The sequence below is a fragment of the Ailuropoda melanoleuca genome, chromosome 12 (genome assembly GCF_002007445.2).
Source record: "Ailuropoda melanoleuca isolate Jingjing chromosome 12, ASM200744v2, whole genome shotgun sequence".
NCBI classification, from domain to species: Eukaryota; Metazoa; Chordata; class Mammalia; order Carnivora; family Ursidae; genus Ailuropoda; species Ailuropoda melanoleuca.
Genome location: NC_048229.1, coordinates 68,574,940 through 68,599,968, shown reverse-complemented (window position 1 = coordinate 68,599,968; position 25,029 = coordinate 68,574,940). Strand labels below are relative to the sequence as shown.

General features: G+C 50.9%; 2 protein-coding genes and 1 pseudogene across 6 annotated transcripts in view; 2 read left to right on the top strand and 1 right to left on the bottom strand.

Moving 5' to 3' along the window:
• IL34 (interleukin 34) overlaps positions 1 to 22,707 on the top strand; it is a 56,255-nt gene extending 33,548 nt beyond the window's left edge. For 2 of the 5 annotated variants that reach the window (XM_002920957.4, XM_019801484.2), the window contains exons 2-7: positions 12,238 to 12,646; positions 17,665 to 17,798; positions 18,596 to 18,673; positions 18,958 to 19,119; positions 21,186 to 21,321; positions 21,552 to 22,706. In XM_002920957.4, the coding sequence (XP_002921003.1) occupies positions 12,619 to 12,646; positions 17,665 to 17,798; positions 18,596 to 18,673; positions 18,958 to 19,119; positions 21,186 to 21,321; positions 21,552 to 21,724 (711 nt within the window). In that variant the 5' untranslated portion in view covers positions 12,238 to 12,618 and the 3' untranslated portion in view covers positions 21,725 to 22,706. Of the gene's footprint in view, positions 1 to 9,361; positions 9,623 to 12,237; positions 12,647 to 17,664; positions 17,799 to 18,595; positions 18,674 to 18,957; positions 19,120 to 21,185; positions 21,322 to 21,551 lie in introns of those variants that run through there. The other 3 variants (XM_019801486.2, XM_019801483.2, XM_011227172.3) reach the window with 3 other exon arrangements.
• On the top strand, positions 8,060 to 9,445 carry LOC117795246 (annotated as a pseudogene).
• Positions 22,708 to 23,048: 341 nt separating the features above from the next.
• The window catches only part of MTSS2 (MTSS I-BAR domain containing 2), a 14,356-nt gene continuing 12,375 nt past the window's right edge, over positions 23,049 to 25,029 (bottom strand). The window contains exons 15-16 of the mRNA XM_034639039.1: positions 23,445 to 23,531; positions 23,049 to 23,062 (exon numbers count right to left, since the gene is read on the bottom strand). Of these exons, the coding sequence (XP_034494930.1) occupies positions 23,049 to 23,062; positions 23,445 to 23,531 (101 nt within the window). The remainder of the gene's footprint in view (positions 23,063 to 23,444; positions 23,532 to 25,029) is intronic.

The following is a 25,029-nucleotide window of genomic DNA, read 5'->3' as shown; positions in this document are numbered from 1 at the left end:
TTTCCTTTCCTTTCCTTTCCTTTCCTTTCCTTTCCTTTCCTTTCCTTTCCTTTCCTTTCTTTTCTTTTCTTTTCTTTTCTTTTCTTTCGTATTCCAGTTAGTTACCATATGGTGTATTATTAGTTTCAGGGGTAGAATTTCATGATTCATCAGTTGCCTGTAACACCCAGTGCTCATCATACCACATGCCCTCCTTAATGCCCATCACCCAGTTGCCCCACCCCCCCACCCTCTCCCCTCCAGCAGCCCTCAGCTTGTTCCTTATAGTTCTCTAACCCTTGCTAGTTTCCCTTTCCCAAAAAGAGCAGATCCGTAGCTCACAGCCTTCAGCAGGCAAAGCTTTCTCCCTAAAATTTAATTATTATTTTTTTTCTGTCCTTGATGTTACCTTTTCACTTTGGCAAGTGACAACTGTTTTTCTTCTAATGAAAGTGTTACCAAGTTTTCTCTACAAGTTAATTTAAATATAAAGGTGAGTGACGATAGAGAAATAGGTCTCAATATATGTAAATATGGCCCAAATAGTGTTGTGCTAGGCACCCGACTGCAAGGAGAGGCTGAGGAGCGCATCCTCCTGTCTCGGCGCTTCCGTCAGCGGTACAACCTGGCAGGTGTTCGTGTTCTGTTTCACCAAAGACAATATCCCACTTGGAAGGTGCCTGCGGGACCCAGTATGGGTGCCAGGCCCCCCAGATGCTGCTATAATCGTTCCATCCATGCCGCACCTGCCCCAAGTGTAATGCTTGCTGCAAGCATTTGGTGTGTGGACCGGGAGTGGGTCTTACTTGATAAAATCTGCCAGGTGACTTTGGATCACAAGCATAAAGTCAGTGCATGTCTGGATCCCATTCAGTTCTGTCTGGGAAACAGACATTCGAAAACAGATCACACAGGCCTGGAGCCTTTCTGATTTCATAGAGAGGTCAGGTGTGGGAGGAAAGCACAATATTTCATCATATCAGACATCTTGGCACAACTGCCGATCTCCTACTGCCTCTGCTTGCCTCATGGGAAAAGCCTTGATCAGATACCAAAGTAAGTGAGGATATCACACTTAGCAACCCTTGATGAATTAATGGGTCCACGTACGAAGTATCACCGGCCATCAACGTCAGAGAGGAATGATTATCAGACATGACATACCTCCTGTTGAAATAACCCAATTCCACTTACACTGAGTCTGATCCAACTGCCAATGTGCAGAAACAGAAGACAGAGGAGCATACTGAATTGTGCCATGAATGTGCCATCAACGAGGTCTGGACTGGAGACACTCGACAGAGCAAACAATATCCTGGGCTCTTCAACAGATGAATTGTAAGGAAAAGAATGGGATGGAAGGGAAATCCCTTAGATTAAAAGAGACTTCAAAGAGACATGAAATTAAAAAAAAAAAAAGGACAGAGCTTAAAAATTATCATGTTGAGGGATGCACACTCGATCCTGTGCTGGATAAAGCCAGAAAGAAACCAACAAGGTGAATGCTGTCCTAGGATGGGGATTCCTCTTAGAGCGGAACCGTGGTTGGGACAGGTCTCGTGGAGGGGCTTCTGGGGCGCCTGGCCAACTTTTCAATTTCTTGATTTGGTGATAGTTCCAAGCCATGATCATCTTATAATAATTCATTTAACTGTACATTTGTCTTAGGTTATCCCTGTGTTTTACTTTAAATATTTTTTTTAAAGATTTTTTATTTATTTATTAGACAGAGATAGAGACAGCCAGCGAGAGAGGGAACACAAGCAGGGGGAGTGGGAGAGGAAGAAGCAGGCTCATAGCTGAGGAGCCTGACGTGGGGCTCGATCCCATAACGCCGGGATCACGCCCTGAGCTGAAGGCAGACGCTTAACCGCTGTGCCACCCAGGCGCCCCTTACTTTAAATATTTTATTTTATATTATTATTTAAGTATTCTCTACACCCAACATGGGGCTCAAACTCATAACCCTGAGATCAGGTCATATGCTCTACTGACTGAGCCAGCCAGGTGCCCTTATCTGTGTTTTATTTTAAAATGAAAAGTTTTTAGGGGCACCTGGAAGGCTCAGTCAGTTAAGGATCTGCCTTCGGCTTAGGTCATGATCTCGGGGTGCTAGGATTAAACCTGTCATTGGGCTCCTTGCTCAGTGGGGTGTCTGCTTCTCCCTCTGTCCCTTCCCCAGCTTGTGCTCATTCTACCTCTCTCAAATAAATATAATCTTTTTTAAAAATTAAAAAAATAAAAAGCAATATGTTTTAAAAAATAATATGTTACCTTTTGCAGGCAAAAAAAATACAAACTATGAAAAGCATGATTTTCCATTTTTAAAAAATTTTATTTTAGAGAGAGAGAGAGAGATCGTGATATGGGGAGGGGCAGAGGGAGAGGGAGAGAGAGAATCCCAAGCAGATTCCGGCTGAGTATGGAGCCTGACTGAGGCCAGATCCCAGACCCTGAGATCATTACCTGAGTTGAAATCAAGAGTTGGACGCTTAACAACATGAGCCACCCAGGTGCCCCTGCTTCTATTTTGAAATATAAACAATTCAAGGATAAACCAAAAAATATAAAATGTTTATCTTCAGGGAGAGGGAAATCATGGGGGAGAAAGATAGGAACTGGAAGCTAGAACTTTCTGAACATACTTTTTATAGTTTTTACTTTGGAATTATGTGTTTTAGATAATTAAATATTTTTAAAATCCCTAAAAAACAGATGGAAATGTATGGTTTTTTGACTGTATATTTCCAGTAGGGAGATAACTGAACATAGAACCACAAAGAAATCTTAAACTGCATGGACTCATCTTGTTAAGTGATATCAGTGTTATCATTTTGAAACTATCTATATAGACGGATAAAACAAATCCTAAGTATCCTTATGAAAAAAGTTTTTCAGCACAAAAGAGATGCAAATAATCCAAAGAAATTTAAAAAACTTATAATTCTAATGATTTATCTACGAATTAATGATTTATTTTTCTATTTAAACATATTCATTTCTGGGGCACCTGGGTATCTCAGTTGGCTAAGTGCCTGACTCTTAATTTCAACACAGGTATAATCTCTGGGTCGTGAGATCAAGCCCCACACTGGGCTCCGTGCTGAGTGTGGAGCCTGTTGAAGATTCTTTCTCTCCCTCTGCCCCTCTGCCCCACTTGCTTGTGTGCTTGCTGTGTCTCTTTCTCAAAAAAAACCTAATTTCCTAGGTCTGTCCACCTGAAGAATCTATGGTCACTGACAACCAAGTAGTAATAAGCATCCCTATTGCTCAGGCTGTGGTTTCTAAGTATCATTCCCCACCAAAAGAGCTCTGTGGAAAAGTAGCTGATTGGCTAATCTGAGGCAGGAAATGTCCAAGATGAGCCTGGAACCTCCACTCAGGCTTGAAAGCAAGGAAGCTATTGAAGATGACTGGAGTCATGTCAGTAGGACAGAACCCTACTGGAAGGAGCTCCCACTATCCAAATGAGGAAATAATTTGAGTACCAAGAAGAATAACAAACAGCTTCGCAGTTTCTCATTGTTAAATCTCCAGCTATTGTACAGCCCAGTGACTCACTCCTAGGTATTTCCCTAAGAAAAATAAGAAAAATATTTCCACAGAGAGACCATTTGTTTGTGAATGTATGTGGCTTTATTCATACTTGCAAAACCCTGGAAGCAACTCAAATGTCTGTCGACTGATAAACGCATAAACAAATTGTGGTATAAGGGGATGGTAGTCAGTGATAAAAGGAACAGGCCACTAATAAACTCAGCAACATGACGAATCCCCAACACATTTGCTCAGTGAAAGAAAACACAACAGAAATGGCAATATACTATGTGATTCTGTTTATATAATATTTTAGGGGGAAAACCCTATCAGGAACAGCAAAAAAAAATAAATGTTCATCAAAGGTATAGGGTGGGGAAAGGGATCGGCTGCAAAGGGATACAGGAGAAGTTTTTGGGGTGATGGAAATGTTCCAGATCTTGGAATAATATGTGTATATCTATTAAAACTCATCAAAGAATACACTTAAAGAGGGTGAATTTCAGTTTTACCTCAATAAACCTGCCTTAAACATAATTTTAATGGATTCAAATATATGTTAAAAGATTAATGAACTCAGGGGCGCCTGGGTGGCACAGCGGTTAAGCGTCTGCCTTCGGCTCAGGGCGTGATCCCGGCGTTCTGGGATCGAGCCCCACAGCAGGCTCCTCCACTATGAGCCTGCTTCTTCCTCTCCCACTCCCCCTGCTTGTGTTCCCTCTCTCGCTGGCTGTCTCTATCTCTGTCGAACAAATAAATAAAATCTTTAAAAAAAAAAGATTAATGAACTCAAAATGATACTGAAGAATCATCATTAATTACCTTCAGAGGATTCTAGGGAAGAACTCATTCTAAAAACTGGTACATATGTCAAGGGAAGGAAACTATTATCCCACTTTTTCTATACAGAACAAACTTTGAGGTAAGAAAACCCGTGAGGAGGGCAAGTTCTCCATTCTAAGAGGATCACAGTAATAAACATAGAAGGACAGGTAGAAGCAAAAATCCACCACCTGGATTGACTAATGGAAAAGTGGATGAGGGCTACAATCATCAGTGTTTGATGAAAGATGAAAGGCTGATGGAGAACTTGATAATAGATGAATCATGGAGAAAGAACATGACTTTAGCTCACTAAAAGGGGGTGAAAAGACATTTTGTGCCTCCTGTTGTCAGACAATACCTCCTGTGAGAACTATACCCAAACCCAATGAAGCTTTTTGATTTTAATATTAAGAAATGCAGTGATATGTATGTTGAGTGGCATTCCAAGGATGCAGTCAACCAGATCCAGAATGTGCTATGTGTATAGGACAGATGGCCCAGTTTCTTCAACGATAACAAAAAAGGAAAGTAAACTTTTATAGATGAAAAAGTCTTAAGAGTTCAAAACTTACCACAGATCTACAGAAATTAAGGTAGTGTGGTACTGGTATAGAGGGAAACATACAGATCAGTGGAATAGGATTGAGAGTCCAGAAGTAAATCCACATCTGTCTATGCATCTGTGGTCGACTGAGTTTTGGTGAGGGCGCCAATACCATCCAATGGAGGAAAAATAGTCTTTTCAAAAAAAGGTGCTGGGACAATTGGATAGCCCCACACAAAAGAATGAAGTTGAGCTCTTACCTCACACTGTATAAAAAAAATTAATCCCAGGGGCACCTGGGTGGCACAGTGGTTAAGTGTCTGCCTTCGGCTCAGGGCGTGATTCCAGCGTTCTGGGATCGAGCCCCACGTCAGGCTCCTCCGCTGTGAGCCTGCTTCTTCCTCTCCTACTCCCCCTGCTTGTGTTCCCTCTCTTGCTGGCTGTCTCTCTCTCTGTCAAATAAATAAAATAAAATCTTAAAAAAAAATTAACCCCAAATGCATCACAGACTCAAATTTAAGAGCTAAAACTATAGAAACTCATAGAATAAAGCACATGTAAATCTTTGTGACCTTGGATTAGGCAGCAGTTTCTTTTTCTTTTTTTTTTTTTAAACATTTTATTTATTTATTTGACAGAGATAGAGACAGCCAGCAGAGAGGGAACACAAGCAGGGGAAGTGGGAGAGGAAGAAGCAGGCTCCTAGCGGAGGAGCCTGATGTGGGGCTCGATCCCATAATGCCGGGATCACGCCCTGAGCTGAAAGCAGACGCTTAACTGCTGTGCCACCCAGGCGCCCCAGGCAGCAGTTTCTTAGGACGCCAAAAGCACAAACCGCCAGAAAAGAAAAAAAAAAGATAAATTGGACTTCATCAGACTTAAAAACTTTTGTACATCCTGGGACACTATCAAGAAAGTGAAAAGACACCCCACAAAGTGGGAGAAAATACTTAGAAATCATATATCTTTTTTAAAATTTTTATTATTAACATAATATATTATTTGTTTCAGGGGTACAGGTCTGTGATTCTTCAGTCTTGCACAATACCCAGCGCTCACCACAACACATACCCTCCCCAATGTCCATCACCCAGCCACCCCATCCCTCCACCCCCTCCCCTCCAGCAACTCTCATTTTTTCCTGAGATTAAGAGTCTCTTATGGTTTGTCTCCCTCTCTGGTTTTGTCTTGTTTCATTTTTTCCTCTCTTCCCCTATGATCCTCTGCCTTGTTTCTTAAATTCTGCATATCAGTGAGATCATATGATGATTGTCTTTCTCTGATTGACTTATTTCGCTTAGCATAACACCCTCTAGTTTCATCCATGTTGTTGCAAATGGCAAGGTTTCATTTTTTGATGGCTGTACACACACACACACACACACACACACACACACACACACACATCTTCTTTATCCATTCATCTGTTGATGGACATCTGGGCTCTTTCCATAGTTTGGCTATTATGGACATTGCTGCTATAAACATGGGGGTGCACGTGCCCTTTCGGATCACTACCTTTGTATCTTTGGGGAAGGTACCCAGTAGTGCAATTGCTGGGTTGTAGGGTAGTTCTATTATCAACTTTTTGAGGAACCTTCATACTGTTTTCCAGAGTGGCTGCACCAGCTTGCATTCCCACCAACGGTGTAGGAAGTTTCCCCTTTCTCTGCATCCTCGCCAACATCTGTCATTTCCTGACTTATTAATTTTAGCCAATCTGACTGGTGAGATGGTATCTCATTGTGGTTTTGATTTGTATTTCCCTGATGCCGAGTGATTTTGAGCACTTTTTCATGTGTCTGTTAGCCATTTGGATGTCGTCCTTGCAGAAATGTCTGTTCATGTCTTCTGCCCATTTTTTGATTGGATTATTTGTTCTTTGGGTGTTGAGTTTGATAAGTTCTTTATAGATTTTGGATACTAGCCCTTAATCTGGCATGTCATTTGCAATATCTTCTCCCATCTGTCAGTTGTTTTTTGGTTTTGTTGACTGTTTCCTTTGCTGTGCCTTTTATCTTGATGAAGTCCCAATAGTTCATTTTTGCCTTGTTTCCCTTGCCTTTGGAGACGTGCTTAGCAAGAAGTTGCTGCAGCCGAGGTTGAAGAGGTTGCTGCCTGTGTCTCCTCGAGGATTTTGATGGATTCCTTTCTCACACTTAGGTCTTTCATCCATTTTGAGTCTATTTTTGTGTATGGTGTAAGGAAATGGTCCAGTTTCATTCTTCTGCATGTGGCTGGCCAATTTTCCCAATGCCATTTGTTGAAGAGACTGTCTTTTATCTACGAATTCTATATCTGAGAAGAGTGTAGTACCCAGATTGTATAAATAACTCTTACAACTTGGGGCACCTGGATGGCTCAGTTGGTTAGGCGTCTGCCTTTGGGTTGGGTCGTGATCCCAGGGTCCTAGGATCAAGCCCTGCTTTGGGCTCCTTGCTCAGTGGGGGGCTGCTTCTCCCTTTCCTTCTGTGCTCTCTCCCTCTCTCTCTCAAGTAAATAAATAAAATACTTAAAAAAAAACTGTTAAACTCAAAAATAAAAAGATAGGGGTGCCTGGCTGGCTCAGTTGCTGGAGCATGCAACTCTTGATCTCAGGGTCATCAGTTCAAGCCCCATGTTGGGTGTGGAGATTACTTCAAAATAAAATCTTGAAAAAATAAGATAAACTAAAGATGAGTAAAGGACTTGAATAGACGTTTCTCCAAAGAAGATATACACATGGGCAATAAGCACATGAAAAGATGCTCAGTATCTCTAGTCATCAGGAAAATGCAAGTAGAAACCACATGAGATACCATTTCACACCCACTGATGGGTATAATAATAAAAAAAATGTTGACAAGAATGTGGAGAAATGGGAACCCTCATTCACTGGTGATGGGGTATATAAATATAAAATGGTGTAGCTGCTTTGGAAAACAGATGGATGGTCCCTCAGAAAGTTAAACATAGATTAACCATATGACCCAGCAACCCCATTCCTGGGAACATGCCCAAGTCTATGTCCACACAAAGACTTGTACATGAGTGTTCATAGCAGTATTATTCGTAACAGCCCCCCAGTGAAAACAACCCAAATGTCCATCAACTGATGAATGGTTAGGGAAAATGGATGTGTCCACACAATGGAATATTGTTTGACAATAACGAAGTAGTAGTCTCAGTGGTAAGATGGTGGTTGCCGTGGAGCGCTGTATGGTAATGGCGTCGACAGAGCTAGAGCTGCTCCACGATGAAGTGAAGAGGGAAGCAGAGTCTTTGAAGGAAAAAGGAAATGCAAACTATGTCAAGAAAGATTACAATGAAGCTTATAACTATTACACAAAAGACCTAGATAGGTGTCCTAAAAATGGTAGCTCTACTGAGACTCAAGCAGCCACTTTGATGATGCTCGCACGGTTCCAGGAAGCTCTTGGAGTGCATGGCAGTGAGGCTGAATGACAGTTTTGCCTGGGGACATGGGTGGGAAGGCAAAAGCCCCCTATCTCGAGGGAATGTCATGGCGGCATGTCACAGTTTCCAGAGAGCCCTCGAACTGGATCACAAAAATGTTCAGGCACAGCAGGATATACATGAACATGAGAAAAGGACAGAAACCGATTTTGTGAAGCAGGATTTTCGGAAAGTGGACTTTCTGCACGGACTGTGCCCTAGAGTTTGCCCCACCTGCCATTGCTTCAAAATCACCAAAGCAGGATATTTAGCGCAATATTTAGTTATTACCCAGAGGCACGCTGTGCGGCCAGCGCCGTTCCGCCTATCGCCGTGCTCTGTAGGTGGGTCTCCGCCGTTGCCAGGAAGACGGGAGGGAGAAGGAGGGGGAGTTTTTGTACAGGCTCTCAAGATGGCGCCTGCGCACAAACACGCCTGCCTTGCGTGCAGAGATGCGCAAGCGCTTAAAGCCGAGAAAGAAGAGAATAAAGCCTTTAAAGAAGGAAATGACAAGCCGGCATATGAACTATATGCAGAAGCCCTGCAGACAGACACCCCCCCCAATATAAAAATAAATGCTCTACTGTAATTGGGGTTTAGGTCATTCCAAGCCCAGGAGACTCGCTGGTGCAACAGCGGGTTACACAAATGCAGTGAAGCTTGATGCCCCTTAATTAAAAGCCTCCTTTGGAAAAGCTCAGTGCTCCTTGGACACGGGACAATTTGAAGCAGTACAAGACTGTGGAAAAGTGTATGAGAAAACCTAAGAACACAGCTCCTCAAACACCGCGCAGCTGGAGCTGAAGGAAAGCAGGGCAAGTTTACAAGAATCTGGGAGCGGACACGAACGCCTGTGAGGACGAGATCAAGAGAACCGATCAGAAACGAGCCTCAAAGCACCACCCAGGCGGGCACAGGGGAGCAGCTGCTGAAGTTTAGAAGGAGGAGGAGAAAAAGTTCAAGCAAGTCAGAGAAGCCTTTGCTCTCCTCCCTGATCTCGAGAAGGCTCACTCTGACACGGGTCAGGACCTGGATGAGGAGGGCACGGGTGTGGGTGACTTTGGGGTAAACCACATTGTCTTCGGCATTCTTCCGCGGTGCTGGGGCTTTGACTTTGAAGCATAGATGGTCCGGGGAATTTCCTTTTGCAATTTGGGTGATGAGAGGAAATCATCCAGAACCCAGAGAGTGCGGACTTGCTCAGTGTGACCTTGAATGTGGACACAGCTCACCTCCTCTCTTCTCCGCACCTCCGTGTACTTGGAGCAGTTTGCCTTTCTCGGTTGGATCCCCTGGGTCTGTGTGAGTGGGTGAAGGAAAGGGGGCTGGTGCCAAGCCTGAGGGTGTGGGAGGGAGAGAGGGGAACGGACAGGGAAGCCCCTTGTGAATTTTTTACAGTTTAACTTGATTTAAAAAGGCAAAAAAACTGGGGGGTAATACCTGGCTGGCTCAGTCGGTAGAGTGTATGACTTTTTTTTTTTTTTAAAGATTTTATTTATTTATGTGACAGAGAGACAGCCAGCGAGAGAGGGAACACAACAGGGGAGTGGGAGAGGAAGAAGCAGGCTCCCGGCGGAGGAGCCCGATGTGGGACTCCATCCTAGAAGGCGGGGATCATGCTTAACGACTGCGCTACCCAGGCGCCCCAGAGTGTATGACTCTTGATCTCAGGGTCATGAGTTCAAGCCCCACATTGGGTGTGGAACCTACTTAAAAAATAATAATAATAAAATAAAATCCTCTTTTTAAAAAAATTATTTATTTATTCATTCATTCATTCACTTACTTACTTACTTATTTACTTACTTACTTACTTACTTACTTATTTGAGAGGGAGAGAGAGACCAGGGGGAGGAGCAGAGGGAGAGGGACAAGCAGACCGCACGCTGAGCATGGAGCCCCATGCAGGGCTTGATCCCACGACCCTGAGCCAAAATCGAGAGTTGATGCTTAACCAATTGAGTCATCCAGGTGCGAAAAATGAAGGGAATGAAACATTTGACCCTTAAAAAAAAATAAAAGTGAGGGGCATCTGCTGGCTCAGTCTGTGGAGCACGTGACTCTTGATCTCAGGGTCATGAGTTCAAGCCCCATATGAGGTGTAGAGATTACTTAAAAATGAAATCTTTAAAAATTCAAAAATTAGGAAGAAAAAGGAATGAAATACTGATAGATGTCATGTCTTAGCCAGTGTGGGCTGCCATAATAAAATACTACAGGTAGTTGCCTTCTCGTTGTGCGCTCACACAACCTCTTCTCTGGGGGGCACGCAGAGAGAGTGAGGAAGCTCTCCTTCTGGTGGCTCTTCTTCTAAAGTATGAATCCCATCATGAGGGCCCCACCATTGTGACCTCCTCTAATCCTAATTACCGTCCAAAAATCCCATCTCCCATCACACTGGGGGCTAGGGCTTCAATATATGAATTTAGGGGGTTACATTCAGTTTGTCACCTGGTCTGAGATGCATGAACCCCGAAAACATTACTCTAAGTGAAAGAGGCCCATTGATATGAAATGTCCAGAAGAAACACATCCATAGAGATGGGAAGCAAATTCATGGTTGCTTGTGGGGGCTGGGTAGGGGGAGGAAATAGACACAACAAATGAATACAGTTTATTTTGGAGGTGATGAAAATGTTCTGGAATTAGATGGTGGGTGATGGTTGCACAACTTTGTGGATCTACTAAAAAAAAAAAGAATCCCTCTGAATTATACACTTTAAAATGGCAAATTTTATGCCATGTGAATTGTATCTTAATATTAAAAAAAAAAGACATCAATCAATGGACCTTGTTAGGCTCTTGATTCAAACAAAGCAATCTAAAAAAAAAAAAAAAAAACCCTTTTAAAACAACCAGGGGAAATGGGACATGGATTCTGTATTAGATGATACAAGGAATTCTTGATTTGGGAATATGCAATAATAGTAACATGATTATATTTTTTAAAAATAGAGTGTTCACAACTGAACTGTGTGGAACATTCCAGTGTCTACTTTCTGGCACACCTGTTCCCTGTGTGAGCTCCCTCACACCTGCTGTCAGCCATGGGGTAGACTGGGGGTGGCATGGGAGAGGCACGTTCTCAAGCTCCTCACCCTCCCCCATGAGAGATGGGGGAGAGATAGCACGCGCGCAAGAGAGGGGTGTCCTCTCCGGTGTGGGGAGGGTCACTGTCTGAGGCAGCTGGCTGTCAGGCCACTGGTCCGGCCTCATTTGCCGGGGAAGGGACCCGTTTCCAGGCCTCTGGGAGCAGCCCAGTTTTTCCTCCGTGGCCCCCCCAGAGGCTCTAGCCCCTGTGTCTTCAGGTGACTCCCGCGGGCTGTCTTTTTCAGCTTTCACGCATTCCCTCCATTCTGGAGGGACTCAAGGGCTAGAACCACACAGAAGGTGCCCAGGCCCAGGACTCTACAGTGTGGTGTGAAGGTGACCATGACCCTGTTTCTTACTCTTTTGGCTTCTCCGTCAGGGTCTGGGGGTCTGGGATGTGTGGTGGGGTTCAGTACTGAGGGCCTTTCCAGGAGACTTATGCATAAGGAGGCTGCCAAGACGGCTGCTGCTTTATCCTCCTGGCAGCCTGAGTCATTCAGGTACTTTAACTGCATGCAGCGTCACCTCCTGTAGGAAGCTCTCTTGATTGAACCCCATCAGCCATTCATTTATTCCCCAGTCTTGCTTTGGTTCAGGCCTAGGGCTGTCAGCTGGTGTCCCTGTAACTCAGTCCGGGCCAGCGCTGCCCTTGGGATGTTCTGTAGTCTGTTCTCGGGTGCAGCTGAGGAGCCGGCCTCCGGTCTTTCCCTGGGGTCCCCTGCCAGGCAGTGGGTGCAGTGCACACAGACTCTCGGTGCCTGTGGCTGATGGCTGAGTGGCAGCACTGCTCTTACATAATCCGTTTCTCTCCTCCTTTCTCCCTCCAGAGCCAGATTTCACATTGAGCAGCTGCAGACGGAGAAATCAGAGAAAGCACAACCCAGCCCCAGATTCCGAGGGGCCTGCTGGGGACTCTCCTGCTCGAGAGGGAAGACCCCGAGGCCGGAGTCTCAGGCCAGGTCCTGGCTGCCATGGGACTCGCAGCTGCCGTCCTCTGGCTGCCCTCCCCGCGGCCAGGCAGATAAGGGCGGGCACTGCCCCAGGAGCACCTGCTGCCCCCTGCCGGGCTGCTCCTCTTTGGCCAACCCTTCCCCAGCTTTGGGCCACCTTCGCTGACCCGAGGCCATGTAGGCCCCACCTGGGCCTTTGTGGATAGACACACGGCTGGGGACACCGCCTCTGCTCTCTGGGGGACACAGCCCACCACCATGCCCCGGGGAATCGCCTGGCTGCACTGTGAGTACTGGGGGGGTCGATGGAGACTGCCCCGGGAAGACTTGGCCCAGAGCCGGGCTCTGCTGTAACCATGGCAACCGGGGCCATTCCTGCTGGTGAGAAGTTGAGATGCTTCCCAGCCTAAAAGCCTGGGGACTCCCATGGCTGCCCTCTGCCCTGCCTCTAGCCAACCCCAGCTCAGACCCGCATGGTGGGTGTGAGTCCTAGGCTGGGTGGGCATGGTCAGTGGGTGGTCAAGGGGTTGGGGCAAGGGGCAGCACCACCTTCTCAGGCTCACAGGTGCTGGGGTGCACGGGGGGTGGGCAGAGGGGACAGGCTTTCTGGCCTCCCTGGGTGTGGCCAGCCGGGGGTGGGAGCTTGGGAAAGTGTCTGGGCCCCAAGACGTGGGAGAAGTGCCGCCAGGTGCCGGAGAAGGCACCCTGTTCCCTCCCTCCATGATAGAACAAAATTAAGAGGCAGAAAGAGAACAGTGTTGTTGGTAAAAAGAAAAATAAGTTGAAATGAGGACAGAATGCGTCTAGAAGCCTCTCAAGCCTGCTGGTGGGAGGCCAGACCAAGATCCCTTCAGACTCCAAGATTCAATTGAATTGACTCAGATTCAACACATTTTTCTAGTGCCTCCCACATGCCCACTGGAGAGTTAGTGCCATGGCAACAAGGCCTGAGCTAGCTGGCGCCCCTCTCCAATGCCTGGCACGGAGCTAGGCACTAGGAACTGTGTGCCTCACGGATGAGGTTTGGGGTTTGATCCTGCAAGGGATCGGGCCTGGCCCTTGTGGAGGGACACTGCAAAGGGTCAGGGCATTTAGAACAGACAGAAGGATGCAGACCCAGTGTTCTGGAAGCTTCCAGTTCAGGAGAAGCAAGAGGAGGAGCAGGGGTGAGGAGCCACTTGAAATGGTTTCGAAGGTGGACAGTGTTTACACAGGGGGATGTGGGAAGGTGAGGACAGTGTCCCAGGTAGAGGGAACAGCATGAGCAAAGGTTCAGCAGTGGGACCATGAGAGGCCAGGCTGGAAAGCCAGTTTGGGCTCAGATGGTGGCAGCCTTGAAAGCCAGTTCGTGAGACAGCAGGGAGCCCTGGAAGGGTCAAGATCCAGGGGTGGGGTTGTGACTGGGAGATACCCTGCTTTCAGAAGATCAGTCTGTGGTACCTGCTGGCCCTGCTGTCGCAACCTCCTGGGCAGGAAGTGAGGAGGGTCTGTTCTGGAGATGGACATGGGAATGGAAGGCGTGGTGGAGGCTGACTGCCGGCTTTGATGCGGATGGGCTGTAGGGGGGAGGCAGGGAGGGCTGCAGGTCAGGGGCTCGTAGCGGGGCTGCTGGGTGCTGGAGAAGGATGGGCTGCCATAACAAATCGCCACAAGCTCGGTGACTTAAAACAGCAGACATTTATTCGGTCCCAGGTCTGGAGGCCAGAAGTCTAAAAGTAAGGTGTGGGCAGGGCCTCGCCTCCTCCGAAGCTCCAGGGGCGGCTCCTTTCTGCCTCTTGCTGCTTCTGCTGGTGCCTGGCAGTCCATGGTTTGTGGTGGCAGCGCCCCGGTCTGTGTCTGTCTCCCCCTGGCACTCTCTGTGTGTCTCCATGTCCTCTCCTCTTCTTGGGAGGACACCTGGTCACTGGATTAAGGGTGGGCCTTCATGTTATCTGCAAAGACCCCATTTCCAAAGAAGGTCACATCTGAAGTTCTGGGTGAACAAGGATTTTCGGGGGGATGCTGTTCAACCCTCCACAGAGGTTCAGATTTGGTCACTGCGGTTGGGGGTGGTGGACAAGCCCCATTTGTCCCTGAAGAAGGGGCTGTCCCCAGGAGAGGCACAGCCCTTCCCCCTCCTAGCTGGGGACCCGGGAAAGGAGCTCCTTCCTTCCTTCCTTGTTCTTTCTTCAGCCTTTTTTGTCTTGGGGGGTGTCTTCCTTCCGGAGGGCAAGGGGGCAAGAACGGCCCCCTTCCAGGGTCGGGGGTGCACTGGCCGTGGGGCTCTCTGAAGTGCAGAGCTGCTGTGAGGCTACGGCCGTGCCGGCCCTGCAGAGTCACTGGTTTGCTGGCCACTTGGGGTAGAGGCAGCAGAAAAGGAGCTTAAGTTTGGAGATGGTGGTCAGTCTGCAGATCTAAAGGAAGACTGGGTCTGGGCGAAGGCAGGTTATCCACGGACAAGGTTTCTGGCAAAGCCCATGCATGCCAGGCCAGCACGTGGTGGCTTTCTATGACTCGTTCCCTGCCAGGAGCCCACAGTTGTCAGGACAGGGGTGAGGGCAGCGAGGGTAGGGCTTCAGGGGTTAAGTGGGCAGCCAGGGGTGACTGCTCCATGGGAAGGAAGGCCAAGTGTGGACAGAGATGCTGATTTTTAAAGACAGATGCAAATTCAGATTTTTTTTTAAATTTTATTTTTTTTGAGAGACAGCGACAGAGAACGCGAGAGAGCATGAATGGGGGAGGGGTGGGCAGAGTTAGAGGGAGAAGCATACTCTCCACTGGGCAGGAAGCCTGATGCGGGAACTTGCTAGAAATCAAATTCTCTGCACCCACCCCAGACTTCCTGAATCAGACACTCTGGGCTTTAACCAGCTTTAAAGAAGATTCAGAGGCATGCTCCTAATTCCTTGTTCCAGATGAACCCCCAAAGTGCTCGGGAAACAGACCATGTTGTGGCTCACTGCATTATGGACTCACATACCAGGGGCCCAGTTGTCCGGTCAAGATAATGAGTGAGGTGGACAGATGGTGCTAGAGACAGAGACTGTGGGGGCTGGTTCAAGCAGGGGAGAGCCTGGTGGGGGTTGGGGGAAGGAGTCTTGGTGAGACCTTGAAAGAGGTCTGCCATGCAAGGGGATACCCAGGGTAGAGGCAAAGTATGAGCAAAAACTGCAAACCAGGAATGATCGAGATCTGCAGGGATGCCAAGCTGAGGGGCTTACTGATTTAGAGACAAGATAGGAAGCAGGCAGAAACACTGGTTTGGTTTGTGTTTATCTGGTCTTTTGTCCAAATACCAGAGCAAGCACTTGGGAAAAGACAAGAGAGGAAACGCAAGATGGGTTGCAAATTTGCAACCTTGAGAAATGTGGCGGGCGGCCTGCTGCGAGGGGAAGGGCTGAGGGCTACAGCGCTTCCTGGGCACAGGGCTTGAGGCCACTTAGGGTGTTCCTGGTGAGGGTTCAGCCAGAGCAAAGGCCCGACGGCAGGGCTGAGAAGGTAGAGAGGTGGCCAGAAGCAGGCCCAGGCCAGTGAAGGGGTAAGAACAAAAGTTTCTCTACGTCCCAGGGAGGTGAGTGGAGAAAGTCAGGTCAGTAATTCCTACTCCTGACCAGGGGCAGGGCAAGGAGATGATGGCTTGCCGGGCTATTTTGAAAAGAAAAGAAAACTAATTATTGCTTTTGACTATGACGATAATATAGATGTTGATTATATTGATTGTAGAGTACAAACTATGTCCTACAATATAAAGAACATAAAAATCTCCCAGAGATCTGGAGCCTTTCCTTCCAGCACTCACACCGCGTTTCCCACGCACACGCAGACGTGGGGAATTCGCGGCGTGCTGTGTGCCCAGAGGAGGGGTGTTGAGTCATGTTTTTTACGACTTCACTAAGCATATCATGAGTATTTTTCTTACCGTGTAAGCATACCATAAACATTCTTTGACAACGTTGTTTTGATTGGCGACGTTCGTTAATGAACATGGGAGCCCTTGACAGATTGCTACTCTTAGGAGAGAATACCACAACGGACTCTCTGCCCACGAATCTTTTGGTGATGGCTCTCATTCTTATTTTCCTTCAGGCTTATCCCTAGAAATGAGTTCAACGGGTCAAAGGATGTGAAAAAATTTTTTTAAAAAATTGAGAGTGAGCGAGAGGTGGGGAGGGGCATAGAGAGAGGGAGTCCCAGGCAGACTCCCCAGTGAGCATGGAGCCTGATGTGGGGCTTGATCTCACAACCCTGAGATCAGGACCTGAGCTGAAACCAAGAGTCAGATGCTTAACCGCCTGAGTCACCCAGAAGCTCTGATAGGTCAAAGGATGTGAACATTTTTAAGGCTTAATGGGTCAAAGGGTGTGGACGTTATTAAGTCCACTAATGATAAAAATTGCCAAATTGCTTTCCAGGGTAAGAGCACCTGCCTCACTACTTTGCCAGCACCAAGTGTTATGAAAAAGAAATTAAAAAAAAAACACCACTTTCCATTTTGATAAGTGAAACTTGGCATCTGATTGTGTATCTATATATATCTCTTTACCTTTATTGGTGAATTTGATTTTTTTGGATACATCTTTGGCCCATCTATGTTTTCTTTCTGCTCTGATGAGTTTGACACTTGTTCATATTTTTTTGCAAATTCTCAGAAATTTTTTTAAGTGTGTTCAGTTATGGGAAACTCAGAAAAGCTGTTTTTGAGGTCACAGTGACCCCCAGTGGTGAAGGCTGGTCATGTTTGGAAGGCCACTGCTTGTTTGCTGGCAGGGAGGAGAGAACAGCCTGAGATTGGCTGGCTTCCCCAGGATGAGCACATTGGAAGGGCAGCCGTGTTGTGTGGGGCCGAGAGGGGTGCCGAGATCAGTTAGGGCAGGGAGGAACGTGGCTCCGGTCACCCAAGAGTCATTTATAGAGTTGGAACGAACATCCATATCTCCCAAATCCCCAGATGGAAATGCAGACCCAGGCTATGAGGACACTCTAGTCCTAAAGGGGGTGGGGGCTGAGGTTGCCCTGGAAAGGAGGTTGTATCTGCCCCATGGGACAGGAGTGGGGAGGAGACCGGATACCAGCCTCAGGGTGTGACTGCTGGGGGCTCTGCTGGCTGGGGGCAGGGGTGCACCGGCTGGACTGCTGGTGCTTGCTTGGCCTTGCTGTCTGAGCCTGGACCCTGGGGCAAACATTCTCGGTGAGGGTAAGGCTTCCTTGGGGCTCTGCGCCCCCCCATGGTGGGAAAAGGGGGCCACATGTGCACCGCTTGGCACCCCCAGGTAACGTGGAAGTGATGTGGGGTGCTCATATGTTTCTGTTGGGTGCGGTCCACAGATCTTGGGATCCTCCTTGGCATGGCCTTGGGGAACGAGGGTTTGGAGATGTGGCCCTTGACCCAGACTGAGGAGTGCGCCATCACCGGCTTTCTGCGGGACAAGCTGCAGTACAGGAACCGCCTTCAGTACATGGCAAGTGTGTCGGCACCGGCTGAGGCCCCTGCCCAAGCTCCCGGGCTCCCGGGGTGTAGGACCTTCGGGCCCCTGCCTTGGGTCCACGTCAGCCCCGAGCCGCCCATGGCCCCTCTCTCCACCTTTCTGCACCGCACGCGCCAAGGCACGTGGTCCACACGGTCCCCTCTCTGGCCAGCCATCCCCGGGCCCTCCACCCCTGCTGCTTGATCTGATCTTTGATCCTTCCTTCCCATGGTGCTCACCCTGTGACTCATGAGTGGATTCCAGGAGGCCTCAGGGGAGCCCCAGGCCCTTATTGCTAGCAGGGCAGATAAGGACCTGCAAACTGGAATGCATACCTCTTTGTGGAGGGTAGAGAAGCCACGGACCACTGTGGCTCCGGAAGTCTTGTGTGGTGTTTTGACGGCTTTACTGAGATGTAATTCACATGGTATGGTATTCACCTGTGCATGGGCAGCGTTCTGCAAGGGGCACCGTGATGAGAGTAATCTTACTTCAGGTCGTCTGCCTCACCTCCAAAGAACGTACTACTCCTGGGGTAGTAGGCTCCTCAACCACTTCTTGGCCTGAAATTTCTGCCATCATAGAAACTCCGTGTATTGTTTCAGCCTTCCCTGTGTCCCAGAGGAAAGAGGGCTGTCATTATCCCGGTGGGGAGCCGAGTGCATATTGTCTCTGGAAGGCCACCTCTGCCATCCAAGGCCCTCTCCTCCTGCACCAGACTGTCTGGGAGCCGGGAGAAGCTGTCTGAGCCATTTCTGTCTCTCACCTGACGGTTTGTTCTTGTTCCCCAGAAACACTACTTCCCCATCAACTACAGGGTCGGCGTGCCTTATGAGGGGGTGCTCAGAATGGCCAACATCACCAGGCTGGTGAGAACCCCCTCCTGGGTGGGAGACCCTGCCTCCTGGGACACCCCGTGGGCCCAGCCTGAGAGGCACACTGGTCTTGGCAAGTCCTGCTGCTGGGGGCCTTTCTCAGCTCCATGAGCAAGCCTGCGCTCAGGTTAGGCCCAAGGTTGCTCCCTGTCCACCGTGGATGCCCGTGCTCTGCTCTCGTTGTGGGGACACGTTGGGTGGGGGGTGGTCAGAGCCGTGGCGGGGAGGGCCCAGAGGCCCATGTCTGCCGGCTTCCAGGATCTCTCCTGTCCCCACAGCAGAGGGCCCGGGTCAGCCAGCAGGAGCTGCGGTATCTGTGGGTCTGGGTGAGCCTCAGCGCCACGGAATCCGTGCAGGAAGTGCTGCTCGAGGGCCACCCGTCCTGGAAGTATCTGAAGGAGGTCCACACGCTGCTGCTGGACGTGCAGCAGAGCCTCAGGGTGAGCTGTGCCGAGGTGCGGGGGGCAGCGTGTGCGCGTGCGTGTGGTGGCCAAGGACGGTTGAGGGGGGATGAGAGGCATGGCCAGTGCCGTGCCGGGGGCAGGAGATGCCCCAGGCTCTGTCTCTCTGGCTCTGGGATCCCAGGCAAGTCTGTGATCTCTCTGGCCTTGTTTCTGGAGGTTCCTTTTGGAGGAGAGCGGAGGAAGCATGAATAGGTGGAGGGATGAACATAGGAAGTTTTTAGGGTAGTGAAGCGCTTCTGTAGGAGACGGAATGGTGGATATGTGACATCCCGCGTTTGTCCAAGTCCATAGCGTGCACAGCACAAAGTCAACTATGGACTTCAAGTAATAATAAGGTTCCTGATAACTGCCTGCCTGGCAGGGTTGATCCAAGGCCTCAGGGATGCGTCCTCTAGAGAGCCTGCAGCGTGAGGTCACAGGCTCAGTGTGAGCCCATGCAGGCCACGTGGGTGCTGCGGGACCTCTCCCCACACCCCCATTTTGCCCTACTCCCCAGTTCTAGCCATCGTCAGGAGCCTGCCCGGGGAGCCCCACCTGCTGCCCAGCTGGAGCTGGGAGCTGCAGGGGACACCAGGGTTTAGGAGCCCACGGCTGCTGGGAGTTCTGGGGAGGCTCTGGTTTGGGCGGAGGCTCAGAGGCCCCGTGGTGTCCTTGGTGGTTCTTTCGTGCCGGTGGGGAGCGTGAGTTGGAGCTGACCTGAAGCGACAGTTTTGCATCCTTAGTTTTCCTTGAGCGCGCCCGACTCTGAGCTCTTGGGAGCTGCGGAGAAGGTCGTGGGTGGGCTGAGGCCTGCCTCCCTGCCTCCCCACCCCCCAACTTGTTCAGATTTAACTAGCTCTAAGTCTGTCTGCTTTCTCACAGAGTTGATGGCCTGTGCCCCACTCCAATTATGCCCAGCATCTGGTGGGCAGTGGGTTCTCCCCACCAGGGAGTTGGCCATGGGGGCAGGCCCCTTCTCCCTCCTGCCACTCTTGCTTCGCTTTCCGAGCCTCTGTGGACTGGCTTTTTCGGGTTGCCGTGACACAGGACCGCTAACTGGTGGCGTAATACAGAAATTCTCATGCCACAGGCCTGGAGCCAGAAACCCTGCACTCAGGGCATCAGCAAGGCCACGCTCTGTACCAAGGTTCTGGGGGGGAGGGACCCTTCCTGCCTCTTCCCCACTTCCTGCCCCTACTGTTGTTGGCTTGTGGCCACGTCACTTCAACCCTCTTGCCTCACATGGCCTTTCCCTCTAGCACCCCCTCTGAGAAGGACGCTAGTCCTTGGATTTAGGGCCCACCCTACATTCAAATTGATCTCATCTGGAGATCCTTAATTACACCTGCAAATATCCTGTTTCCAAATAGGGTCATGTTCACAGGTCCCAGCTTTGGACAGTTTTTTTAGATGGGGGATTTGGCGGGGACACAATTCAACCCAGTACAGTACCTTTTGGTAGGTCTTTTCCTCGCTCAGGCCCCACATTTCCTTTCTATGCCATGTCTCTACCCCTCCGGCCCCCTGTTCCCCATACCGTGTCCCCCGTTGTTAAGTACTGTGGAGAGAAGCACCCTGAGCTTGGAGCTGGACACTGGCCTGGCCCCGTGTGCCGAGCACCCAGGTGTCCTCATGACCATCATGAGGGTCCTCTGTCTTGCTCCCTGCAGACAGTGCGGGTCTTTGACTCCTGAAGGACAGCCTTCTGGGTCTGGACTCCTTGTGTGCTGGTGGCTGGGCCTGGGCCAGAACAGCAAGGATGCCCCCTACTTCCCCCTGTTCTGGCCTGCTACCTGCAATCATTTTTCCAAAGATGGAAAAAAAGGAGCCTCTGTGTTGGGCTTGGGTGAAGGGCGTCGTGGGGGACCCTCCCAGGTACCTTGGTAGCTGCAGGAAGGGGGAGAGAAATTACCCATAGGCCTCCCAGTCACAGTGTCCCCTTCTTTCAGGGTTTGTGCAGCTCCAAGCAGGGCAGTCTCCAGGGTTCTCCTGGGCTGCGACCCTGCTCTTCACTGGGGTTGGGGGGCTGGTACCCGTGGTCCTGATGGTCTCCTCCCTTCTAGGATGTGGAGGTCAGCCCCAAGGTGGACGCGACAGTGTCACTCCTGAGTGCCCCGAGGCTAAGCCTGAAGCTGGTGCGACCCAAAGCCCTCCTGGACAACTGCTTCCGGGTCATGGAACTGCTGTACTGTTCTTGCTGTAAGTAACAAGCAGATGGGGCTGGGGGCAGGACCCTGGACTTCAGAGATCAGGTCACTGAGCAGACCCACGACCCTCCTGGGCCTGCCCTCCACTCCCCAGGGCTATAGGGCATTTCCGAAGCCAAGATGGGCCCTGGGTACAGGGACGAGAACAATGTGGCTTGGTCTGGGGACGAGGGGGGGCTGTTGACCACTCCTGCAGTTTTTTCCCCCCCCTGTTCCCTGCAGGTAAACAAAGTTCCGTCCTAAATTGGCAGGACTGTGAATTGCCGAGCCCTCAGCCCCACAGCGCAGAGCCCTCATCACAGTGCCTGGCTGCCCAGCTCTACCCTCGGTCCCAGAAGCCCCCTATCTCCCTGCCCCGCTCTCCAGGATTCAAGACCGGACCCCCGGCTCCGTGAAGCTGCCGAGGGCGCGGGCAGCGGCCTGTGTGGGGCAGCTGGAGGTACTCCTGCAATTCAGTGGAGTCTCGGACTTGTCTGGGGGGTGGTGCCCCCCCCCCACCCTTCTTGGGAGAGGAACAGCCAGGAGAGAGTTTTTCCTTTGAGGGGATTCTGGGCCTGAGAAGGGCTCAGCTTCCCACATTCTGTACCTCACCTGGTCTCACCTGGAGCAGTGGGGGTCTGGGGGCACCCGAAGGTGGACAGTGTTCTCTTCCCTTTCTTGCACCACCGGGGCTGCCCCCCTTGCCTGGAGGCAGTGCTGAGTGTCTCCCGTGGCCTGCAAGGCGAGAACTGTGCCGACTGGGGGGCTGGGGAAGCATGGGGGAAGGGCAGAGCCCCACACCCCACGTCTTGCCACAGTGGATGCTCTTCCAGCTCCTATTTTCTATTAAACACTTGCTTGTTTTGGTTTGGTTTGCATCTGCGAAGGCGAACCCCAGAGGGCTGTGAGCCCCTCTGCTATCTCCCTGTGGAGATTCCAGCTGGCTAAGGGCAGGCAGGATGCAGGAAAGGGGCGGGCTGGTCCGGGCCTGGGTCTCAAGATTTGGATTTGGATGCAGCCTTTGCCAGGCGGCCCGGAAATGGTAAGGGAGGGCCTGAGTGTCTTCTAGACCTGTCCTAGCCTCTGAGGCCTCAGCGAGACCGAGACTAAGGGGCAGGGGGTGTCAGGCTGGTCCTCCTCAGTGCCGCCGATGCCCTCCCTGGCTCCATCGGGCTGAGACAGAGCAGAGGTGTTCAAAGGCTTAGGTCCTGGCCCAAGACCTGGCCACTCCTGCCCCTGCAACACGAACCCCGGGCTCCTGGGGTGCCCCTGCCCCAGGCTGGACTGGGGACAGGACAGGCCGGAAGCCAGGCGGAGGCAGGGCTGTTAATTACAGTACGACTTTATTAATACTGGACTCTTCACAGTGCATTTGTTATTGGTAGCAGTGACTATTTAAATCAAGGGGAGGGTGGGGTGGAGGGGGCAGGGAGGAGAGGATTATTTATCCAAAAACGGACAGAAAGAAAAGAAAATGGGGCAGATGGGATGGGGGGGAGGGAGGGAGGGAAGAAAGGGTGAGTAGGAACCAGGAGGGGAGACCCGGGTAGGGAAATAAATTAAAAAAAGGAACAAGTTAACAACAGCACCAGAAAAGTTACTTCAGTCAAAAGACGCTTTTGAAAAGAATATTTCTCTGTACAAAATGAAAAAAACAAACCCAAAACGAACGTAATGAAGTCCCCCCAAAACCAAAGTTTGTGACGCGGGACGGGTGGCTCGGATCCCACAGGGGTGGGCCTAAGAGGTGGTCACTAGACGGGAGACAGGTGGTCAAGGGGATGGAGGAGTTATGTACAGCCCTGGGGATGGCTTGGAAGGGAGGGGGCCTGAGCTGGGGGGGGGGGCTCTGCCATCCCACCCCTTCCTTGAGCCTCCCAAGCCACCCCACACCCCACTGCTCCTTACCCTGCTCACATCACACATCCTGCATCTTCCTCACCCACCTAGGTAAATGCCAGCACAGCCCTGTGGGGAGGGGGCTGACCAACTCCCACCCCGGGCCTTCCCAAATGGGCCAACTGCTCCCCCGTCCTCTTCAGGCCCTCCCTCGCCTGGGCCCTTGCTCCAAGTGCCCCTGGGCTTTCAGGTTGGCCTGAGCGTTCAGCAAGGCTGTTCTCAGACCTAGCAACTTACAGATCCCACTCTCCGTCTGCCCTCGGGAGCCAGGGGCCGCCTTGGTTCCCCAGACCTGCTTGGCCACCTTGCTTGGATCCTGGTTCCCTGCAGAAGAACTACCAGGAGCTCCAGCCTGGCACTGAGACTCCAACCCAACCCCATCCCATCCAGACCAGGAAAAGCCTGCTCTCCTCACCCAGGAGGCCCCCCCCCCACGCCCTGCCCTGTGGTTCTGCTGCCCTCCGAGCTTGGCCTCCCTCTCTGCTGGCTTGCGGGACAACAGGAAGCCCTCCACTTGCCCTAGACGCACCTGCTTCTACCTGCTTCGAGATGGCGGGACTCAGTACGGGGAGGGGAGGGGAGGGGAGGGCACCCCCACCCTGCACCCACCACCAGCACAAGACTGGACTTGGGGGGGATTGCCCCAGGATGGCATCTCCTCTGGCAACAGAGAGTCAAAGCCAATCTCCCTGGACCGCACCTCACCCCCCAAGCAGACGTACTAGGGGCCCCCCTCTGGCCCTCTCCAACCTTATTTTGGCTTTGCTGCAGAAACTGGAGGAAAAAACAGCTGCCCCCTGGCTTTGGGGAAGACAATTTGGCCCTCCTCCTCCTGCCTGGGCCCACCAGGCTACTGTGAGGACCCCTGTTGCTCAGGCACTCTCGGACACCCTGTACCGTCCACCCTGTCCCCACACACAGTCCTTGTCCAGTCAGCTCTATTTTATTATTCATAAAATAACCCCCCACACCCTCTACAGCTCCAGCCCCTATCACCAGCGGTGGCCGAAACTGTGACCAAAGTGCCACCACAAATTCTCGACGTGCCCAGGCGAGGACCACACCTCTGAAAGCAGTCCTGGAGGGCTGGCCAGATGACCCCCAGGCCTCTGCATTCCTGCCCGGCTGCCCTGACCCTCAACCCCAGCCACACCTCCCCCAGGAGGGGAAACTAGGCCCTGAAGCCATCTCAGCCTCCACAGCCTCCTCCAAACAGGCCCCCAAGACTCCCCTTGGGGCCCGGGGCCTCTCTCCTCCACAGCCGGCTGGGCTTCCCAACCTCAACCTGCCCCCCCTTCACTGCCACTCTGTAGCTTTTCAGTCAAATCTGACAACTTAGCTGATGGGGCACCTGGCCCCACCCCAGACAGCCTGCCTCCCTGACTGAGAGGAACCCGGCAGAGGGGAGAGAAGGGAGAAGGAAGGACAGGGGCCCGGGCAGCGGCGGAGGGGGCTGGCATTCGGGAGAAGCTCCAGACCAGGGCTCCCAGAGACAGGGGGGAGAAGGCAGGGCCTGTGGGAGAGGAAGAGGAGAGGCAGAGCAGGCAAGAAAGGTAGAGAACAGGCTCCAAATCCAGTTCGAGACCTGCAGGCTCAGAGCTGGCCAGCTTTGCTAAAGAAGTCAGTCCCCCTTCAAAGGCTGAAATCCAAGATGAGTGTCTTTCCATCACGTGTGATTAAAAAAAACCCCAAAAGCTTGCCTGGCTCTGCTGTCTCCTCGCTGTGCCTGCGCGCTGAACGGCTGCGCTTCACCTGCCAGGCCGCCTGCCTGTCACGGGGCCAGAGGGCGGGAGGGTGGTGCCATCACAAGATGCGGGGCGCC